This window comes from Rhinopithecus bieti, unplaced genomic scaffold (assembly GCF_001698545.2).
Source record: "Rhinopithecus bieti isolate Rb0 unplaced genomic scaffold, ASM169854v2 scaffold_51230, whole genome shotgun sequence".
Lineage (NCBI taxonomy): Eukaryota > Metazoa > Chordata > Mammalia > Primates > Cercopithecidae > Rhinopithecus > Rhinopithecus bieti.
The window spans coordinates 236,307-245,569 of NW_016820119.1; the positions used below are offsets into that span (position 1 = coordinate 236,307).

The window sequence follows — 9,263 nt, forward strand, 5'->3', positions numbered from 1 at the left end:
AAAATGTTCACAGACACTACACAAATATATGGCTGTGGCTGTGATCCAACCCAACTTTATTTTCAAAAACAGGCAAGTGACCATTTGACAACCCCTGTTACAGGTCTTTGTGGCACCATATATTTAATATATAATTATATCAAAGAGATTGATAGGCATTCAGTTAATATTACCAGTTGATCATGATGGAAAAAGTCCCAGTTTAGTAGGAGATTCTTAAGTCATCAATCTCTAACAGTTATCCCTGATCTCAGTTTCTCCCAGGGAACTGTTAGGCCTCTCCCAACTATCCTATCATATACACTAACCTTACAGATATAACTGGGGTCAGCCAGAGAAAAATAAAGGTGGCCAGGCCACCCCAGCAAAAGGAAGGTGGATGGACCTGCCCAGAATCCTTTTCTCAACATGACCCTATTCTCATCCAAATGGAGAGTAGGAATGAAAGCAGAAGAACTTCAGCAGAAGTAAAGATTATCAACTGACTTCGACCTCACCAGTTTACTACATGCATAGAATACAACCAAAGAAGACAGACATTCTATTTCCAAGGATAACTAGTTTTCTCCAGCCCAACCACTCCCTAGCTGTGACTCAGGACAAGTTACTTCCTCTGTCTCAGCCTCTGACTCTTCATCTGCAAGATGAAGACAAGAATAATAGCTATCTCAAAGGGTTATGGTGAAGCTCAAGTGAGATGACAAATGTAAAGTTCCACAGGATCTGACACAAAGTAGTTATTATGGCAGTGCTATTCTAATTTTACTGATAATGATGATGATCTTTTCTCCTCCATCATTCCCCAAAGCAATCAAATGCATGGGTAAGTGAAAAAGAAATTCAAAGAAGCAACTATTAAATGCCAAATGAGTGTTTCAGGTAAAAAAAAGTGCTGTATATTACAACTCAGAGAGCTCACCTTCACATCTTCCATTTGGTCACAGAATGAGAATTAACTCATGGGGGCCTTGCAGACCTTTCAGGGCCTCAGGGACTACGAGACCAGTTGCAAATGTTACTTCCACCTTCAGGCACTACAGGCACCAAAGTCACTTCTATTTGATTTATATTTGCCTAACAGGGAAAGGGGAATGGAGGGGGTCCTAAGAAGAAGCCTAATAGATGCCTTTGCTTAAGGTGACAATCATAAATTCTTTCTGATTGAAGAATTTTCAAAATAAGCACCATCATTACTATTCCCATTATTCATACCAATAACAATGATAATAATAAATACATGTACTTACAATTTATCAGTTAACCAGGCATCAATTGAGTGCCATATAGACACTAACTTAGTCAACTTTTAACCATAGTCCTTTGAGGGAGAGATTGTGATCCCATTTTACAAATGAGAATTGAGGCTCAAAGAAATTATATAACTTGACTGGGGTCACTAAATGTTGGAGCTAGAATATGAACCCAGGTTTCACTAATTTCAAAGCCTGTGCTTTAACCACTGCACTCTTCCGTCAAAGACTGACTCAAGGGAGTTCACAGTCTGCTTTCACTCCACCATCCCATATCTCCAACTTTTATCAGTGAACAGACACATGAAAAGGCACTGACAAGCCCAAGTCACAGAGGAACTCAACTGATGGCATTTGAATTCACCTCCTGGTCTATATCATTCCTTGCATTCTAATGCCACATTGCCACCATTAGGACAGAGCTGGTGAACAGGTCAACTTAAAGGGGACCAATGACAGGACACTCATTAATTGATGGTCATGTAAAATTCTGCCTGCTGGTTCAAAGTCATATATCTTTTATCCATAGTCTTGCCACCTATAAGGAAAAGATGATATGGCTAAATTCAACAACCAGGCATAAATTACACAGAAGGGTATTTCTCATAATGAAGTATTTGGTTGAAAAGATGATCCTCCTTGATAGAGATACAGATTTGGCTTGTGAACACATTTTCCTGTTGATGAACATTTAGTCTTTATTGATAGTAAATGGACTTTACTGACTCTGGTCTTTACTGATATTAAATAGAGTCTACAAAATAATCCTACAAATATGATCACCCTTCAAAAATTATCACCTTTCTACAAGGGGTTTGGCCAGTGCTCAAACTTGACCACTCACAAGACCCCCTAAAAGATCAGACCAGAGAAGATCAGACCAGAGAAGACATGACTGTAAGCAGCTATTTAGAGCCTAAAACACACAGAATCGACTCCCTCCAGGCTCGAAGTCCAACTTCTTTATGTCCAGTCATTCTTCTTTCAAATTCCTCTGCATGGCATATGGAAAGTTAATCAAAATATTACAATATATAGTCAAAAAAATTGTTAAGAGGATCGACGACCTAAGAAAGATGATCCCTGAGATGGTAACTGAATAAAATTAAAGTTGGAAGGGATTAACACATCCAATCTCTTTATTTTATAGCTATAGAAATTGACAACCAGGCAGATTAAATGACTTTCCCAAATCCACACAATAAGAAGTCACAGAACCATGGGGCAAAGAAGGATGGATTGGGTACGTATATAATCCAAGGAAGGTTATTTACCTGAATTTCTTATGTTGGTGTTGTTCAGTTTGGAGTCCTTGATCACCAAGTGTTTAATCCATAGAGTTGGAGCTGTGATTTCTAGGGGTGGGGAAAAAGAGAGAGAAAAAGTCTGGGCAAAGAGACCATGTGAGTGGAAGTGTAACCTCAGACTTCTTAATAGCCATTTTTCAAAGTCTGAGGCATTGAGGCTTCAGCTGTCTCCCACATCCACTCCTCCCAGTTCCCCTTCCTTCCTCACAACGGAAGCTCCTCTCCCCAACAGCTCATAAGAGCTGATCAGGGCATCCTGTGCTGGGAAGCAGAGTGGTCAGAATGCAGAGGTGCTGAGCACTCCATCCAGGAATAAAAATATTATCCCAGGAGGTAAGGAACATGGGCCAAGCCAAGTCCCTCTCAGCTGCTTCCCTGGGAGAAGATTTAAAGGGGATAAATCAACAAACGAACGCCAAACAAACCACAGAGACCATTCTAGAGGAAACGGCTGAGCCGAGACTGCTCCAGATGGGGAAGAAAGGAGTGCATCTCATGTATGCTTCAATCCCCTTTCTAATGGCTTCTCATGCGCAGAGGCTGGATTCCTCCATCCAGAGAGTGCCAGGGTGCCTCCAGGCTCTCCAGGACTTGGTCACTCAGTGGACAGCTGGGAATCTTAAGTGACCCTGAGTATACTGTGGAGTGACCTTCAATGAGGGTACTGGGGAGGTCTCCCAAGATGAGACAGTCTCTATCCCTCACCTGAACCCCCAGGGTCCCAGACTTGTCAATGATCCGGGACCTTTGTGGATCACAGAGACATCTACATCTAAACTTTTAGACATGAGCATACAAACCTTCCCATAAGTGAGCTGATTGTAAAGGATATTGTACATTTCAATCCTCCTCAGAGCTGAGCTTGTGCTAGGGACATCCATAGCCACAGTGTGAACCCGTGGCATGATTTATTTTTATTCTTCTGTCTCTCTGTCCAGTCTCATGATCCAGGACTGGATACGCTTAGATAGGAGCTGCTCAAAGTTTGCTACATATTGCACTAAAATCCCAATCTTATTGTCATATTTTAGAGACTTTACTCTGCCAAACTTCCAGTTCCTCATCAGGGGAATATGGAGTACTCAGTACAGTACACTGAAGAGTACAGGCCCTGAGCACCTCCAACTTAAACTTTCTGCACCCCGCACTCCTATCCTCTCTCTATGCCTCCAGAGACTTCCAGCCTCTCTTTTGCCACCAGCCACAATTTCTCTTGACCTAGAATTTCTCTTCTCCAAAATGTCCTGCCTCAACTCTCAACGTCCCTACAACCTACACAAATCAGTCCCACTGGCCAATCTCCTTCCTGCGACTTTCCTCACTGTATCCCATCCCTACCTCATTCCCCTCTTGTCCATGCCAGCCCCTTGCTTGGAACACCCAGACTCCTCCCCTCCACTTTCAAGATCCAGCTCAAGTCCTGGCTCTTCACGAAAGCTTTTCACAGACCATGGTGATCTCTTTCTTCTGTAAATGTCTATGACGATAAGAACGGAGACCACGTAATTTAACACATAAAGCACTCTAAGAGTTGCAGCTGTCTTGAGAGCAAAGGTTTACATCTCCAAACCTCCTTTTCATCCCCCAGAGGGGCTCACACAGTGCCAGACACAGAGTGGACACTTGTAAGTGCCAATTAATTTACTGAAGGGACACTGCCGGCCTATCTTTCTCAGCTGTGATTCCTGGGTCTTGGCAGCTCCAAGGGTCTGTCCAGGCTGTATTATTGTTGGACACCAGGAGACAGGCAGGAAGCCTGAGAGAACAGAGGGCCCTTCCAGAAGTGGAGAGTGTACCAGCTCCTGGGAGGATTTGCATTTTTTAAAAAGGTTAAAACAACCCAGCTTACACTGGGAAAAATTGAAATTAAAAAAGAAAATAATAATAATAAAACTTAAACAAACATCCAGCATTAAGACCTTTCCCAAACCTGAAAATGAGTGGGAGAATGAACATCCAAAGTAATGCAAGAGCTTACCATCTCCATCGAACACTGGCTGGGTCTCCATCGTGGGTGTCGGCTTAGATCCGTCATCTGAATTGAGGGTTAAAAAGAATCGAAAGGAGACTACCATTATTGAGGTAAATACTATCTACTCTCCAGCACTGTTGAATGGTTGGGGTTTGTACAAGGCCCGGCCAAGTCCCAGTGAAGAGACCAAAGATAAAGAAACAAAAGAAGAAAAGGGCAAGAAGGAAAAGAGAACCACAGAGAGACAAAAGAGCAAAACAAATCCAGGTTTGTGTTCACCACCCCACGGCATGGACGAGAGGCGCTAAAGCTTCATGGCTTTGGGGAACCGTTTCTCACAAATCTGAGGATACCAGTATGACTCTGCTGGCCCTTGTTCCCACAGGAAAACTGGGAGGCAGTATCTCTCCCTCAGCCCTGAGTTATGGCCAAGCATGTTAGGATAAGGTTGGCAATCCTTATGGCATCAAATTCTAGTGTCCCCAGCTCCTTTCCTGCCCTAAAGCTACCAGCTCAGTGGCCCTGATTAAAGAGTTCAAGGAAAACAAGAGACCTGTGTGCTATTCCCTTCCAATCTCCTCGCTGTTTCTCCACTCTCACCTAAAAAAGATAAGAAGGCAGGAAGAACCACTCTCTCTCCAGCACACTGAATTGAAGAGAATCAGGAATCATTAGAATACTTCTAACTGTGAAAGAGCAAACACCCCAATTCCCAATAAGAGGAAGGGCAAGCAAAATGGGAGAGGACATAAGACTTTGCAGAAATCACCCTACGCTTGCTTTGAAATTTCTAACATAGATGATTGGAGCAGGGAGCTCCCAGTAACAAAGTCCTAATGCTTATCATTCTAATAGTGTTGGCAGTCCTCTCTGCACAGCAAGAACCTCTGCAGGTCAGGAGTTAGTGCAGACTTTGTTTATTTACCTTCCAGGACTCTGAGTTCTTTCATCAGGGCCCCGAAAACCTTAACTTAGAGCCATGTTTCTCAACCTTTTTTCCATTATCACTCATCTAAGGAGCATTTTTAGGTAATTTTTTCCGAATCATCTCCCTAATGAAATTTTAGTAATGCAAATAAACTGTATATGTATTTTTACTTCATATGTAAAATGAGTAAGTGTTTTTCAACCCCTAAGAAATAATTTTACCCTCTTAGAGAAGGCTGGGAGAGGGTATCTTTGTCCCTCTTAAGGATACATAGTTTAAGAGATTTCTCTCCATGTGGGGAGGGAAGGAGAGCACTGTTGTCTCAGGTGGTTTGATGGTTACACCATCCCTCTCTTCTCAAGGCCCCTTAGAGGTCTTTTAGGATGGAACACTATATTCTCTGAGCATTAACTATTTATGCAGAATGCACATTCTTAGATAGTCTCTGTGACGCCAGTCAGATCATCAATAATAACAACCCTCTACCATTTGGAGCTCTCAGTACTTTTGGCTGACTTTCCTGCATCTTATTGGGGGAAGGAGAGAGAATACAGAATCCTGATCTCTTTTTTCCATCAACATCTCACCCTTGGGAGCTTAAGATTCAAGAGCTATGGAGACTCTAACCCTTGCTAGAGGCTGAGGCCAGCAGCTGAGCTGACAGTCGTGTGACACTTAACCCTGCTATTATTCTCATATACTGACACCAAGACCCAACTCTTGCAGGGGCCAAAGTGATCCTGAATTATCTGACAATCATCCCAAGAAATAAGATGTAGCAGGAAGAGAAGAGTATCTATGCTGGATATGTTATTTGCCTCAAACTGGAGTCCAAAACAGGCATCTTTTGATGCCAAACTGTGTGAGTTTGATCTGGAAGTCATTGAGGGAGAATAAACACAGAACAGAGCCACACAATGTCATTTTTTTAATAGCATCACTTCCCCTGACTCTATTAACACCTCTTTCCATTGAATTCAATGAGCCACTGAATTGAGTCTTTTGGCAGCTGCAGTGCACATTTGGTTGTGCCTGCCGGATACAGAGTTCATAGTCTAAATAGTCCAGCACAGTGTGCTCAGCCCTTCCACACAGGGTGGCTTCATTTTAGGAGTCTTACAGGCTAACAAAGGGAAAGTGAAAAATCAAACATTCCAAGAGGGATGATAGTGAGAACTCAAGTGTATATGGCTTATGTAATATTTTAATACTCAATGTAGGTATTAAAATCCTCCCATATCACAAGAGCTGTATCTCTTCTCTGGAGCAAGATAACTGAAAACATTCTGTTTATTTCTCCCATCATCCAGATGAAAATCTTGGACTGCCTATCCGGCCCAGCCATCAGCAAAGAAGGTCTGCACTCAAGGAGGGCAAAGAAAGTTTTCTGGGGAAGCTTTGCCCTTTTGCAGGTCAAGGAGTTCCACAGATTTCCCAGATGCAGTCAGAGAAGCCCATGAGGTGTAAAGCCACGTGCAGGGAAGGAATCTTCCTGCAGGGTAGGGTCACTGAGGGTGAAGAGATACAGCTGGTCTGCCACAGGGAGGTCCTAAATGGAAATCTTTATGAAGTGAGAAAAGACAAGGTGTCCTGCTGCCAGGAACCACCTGTGAAATCCAGCATTCTCAAAGGCTGGGAAGCCAAGCCAAAGCGAACAGCACCCTCTAACCATCATCTCCGGGCACCTGGGCTCCTGGCTTCTGACCCAGCAAATAAGAGCACCTCTCCTACCAAACACAAGTCCAAGGCCTAGATCCAAGGTCTACATCAGTTCTGCTTCCAGGCAAGCCCTGGAGCAACACCAGGCCTCACACTGGGTCCTGGGGAGAGAGCAAAGTTTCTATGTGTGCTCCTGCCTCCCAGTCTCAAGGGGAGTCACACTCCAATTCCCCCTTTATATTTAACAGTTTACATTGAATACATCTAACACTCTGGATAAGTTGAGCCCCTCCTTCTACTTCTCTGGATAGCAATATCCTCTTCTGAAACTGAAGGATACTTGCCCACAAAAGGGACACTTTTTTGTGTAGGTATAAAACACTTTAAAGGCCTACTAAAGGGTATCTATAATTCCATGAGTGCAAACCATCTTATTCAACTGCTTACTTTTAAAATTGGGTTTACAAAATTAAAATCCTATCAAAGTTTTCAAATTGAAAATAAGGTAAACTTTACAACTCAATAACAAGCAACCTTATTTAAATATGGACAATATACTTTAACAGACATTTCACCAAAGAAGAGATACAGATGGCTAATAAATGCATGAGAAGATACCCAACATCATTAATCATTAGGAAGGCACAAATTAAAACCATAACAAGATACTTCTAAACAGCCACTAGAATGGCTAAAATAAAAAGATAGACAATACTAAGTGTTGGTAAGGATGTGGAGGAGATGGAACCCTTGTTCATTGCTGGTGAAAATGTACAACTGGGCATCCACTTTGGAAAGGAGTTTGACAGTCTCTTTAAAAAGCTAAACATAAACTTTTCAACTCCAAAATTCCACTCCTAAAACCCATCTGGGAGAATAAAAACATGTCCACACAAAGACATGTATAGAAATAGTCACTGCAGCATTATTCATTAAATCTTCAAAATGAAGGCCGGGCACGGTGGCTCAAGTCTGTAATCCCAGCACTTTGGGAGGCTGAGATGGGCAGATCACGAGGTCAGGAGATCGAGACCATCCTGGCTAACATGGTGAAACCCCGTCTCTACTAAAAGTACAAAAAACTAGCCCGGTGAGGTGGCGGGCATCTGTAGTCCCAGCTACTCGGGAGGCTGAGGCAGGAGAATGGTGTGAACCCGGGAGGCGGAGCTTGCAGTGAGCTGAGATTCGGCCACTGCACTCCAGCCTGAGCGACAGAGCGAGACTCCGTCTCAAAAAACAAACAAACAAAAAAAGCTTCAAAATGAAAACAATCCAAATGTCTGTTAACTGGTGAATAGATAAATTGTGATATATCCATATGGTAGAATACTATTCAGCAATTAAAAAGGAATGAATAAGTAATACATGTGACAATATACATGAAGAATCTCAAAGACATTATGCTAAGTGTAAAACTCCAGATGTAAATACCACATGATTCCATTTATATGAAATATCTAGTAAGGCTAAATCTATAGACACAGAAAACAGACCCAGGGGTGCCTAGGGCTACAGGTAGGAGTAGAAAATACCTGTGAATGGGTTCAAGGTTGCTTTTGGGGGTGATGGAGATGTTCTCTGGTGACAGTTGTGCAACACTATGAATTTAATAAACTCATTGGGTTGTACATTTACAATGAGTGAATTTTATGGTACGTAAACTATACTTCAATAAAGCTGTTAAAACAAAAAGGGACGGGGGCAGAGCAAGATGGCCGAATAGGAACAGCTCCAGTCTCCAACTCCCAGCGCAAGCGACACAGAAGACCGGTGATTTCTGCATTTTCAACTGAGGTACTGGGGTCATCTCACTAGGGAGTGCCGGACAATCGGTGCTGGTCAGCTGCTGCAGCCCGACCAGTGAGAGCTGAAGCAGGGCGAGGCATCGCCTCACCTGGGAAGCGCAAGCGGGAAGGGAATCCCTTTTCCTAGCCAGGGGAACTGAGACACACAACACCTGGAAAATTGGGTAACTCCCACCCCAATACTGCGCTGTAAGCAAACGGGCACACCAGGAGATTATGCCCACACCTGGCCGGGAGGGTCCCACGGCCACGGAGCCTCCCTCATTGCTAGCACAGCAGTCTGCAATCTAACCGCAAGGCAGCAGCGAGGCTGGGGGAGGGGCGCCCGCCATTGCTGAGGCT

General features: G+C 43.3%; 1 protein-coding gene across 7 annotated transcripts in view; it reads right to left on the reverse strand.

The window, feature by feature from the left end:
• SMOC1 (SPARC related modular calcium binding 1) overlaps positions 1-9,263 on the reverse strand; it is a 153,219-nt gene that overhangs the window by 35,279 nt on the left and 108,677 nt on the right. For 4 of the 7 annotated variants that reach the window (XM_017859602.1, XM_017859600.1, XM_017859599.1 and 1 more), the window contains exons 6-7: positions 4,536-4,625; positions 2,525-2,605 (exon numbers count right to left, since the gene is read on the reverse strand). In XM_017859602.1, coding sequence (XP_017715091.1) covers positions 2,525-2,605; positions 4,536-4,625 — 171 coding nt within the window. The remainder of the gene's footprint in view (positions 1-2,524; positions 2,606-4,535; positions 4,626-9,263) is intronic. The other 3 variants (XM_017859604.1, XM_017859603.1, XM_017859601.1) reach the window with 1 other exon arrangement.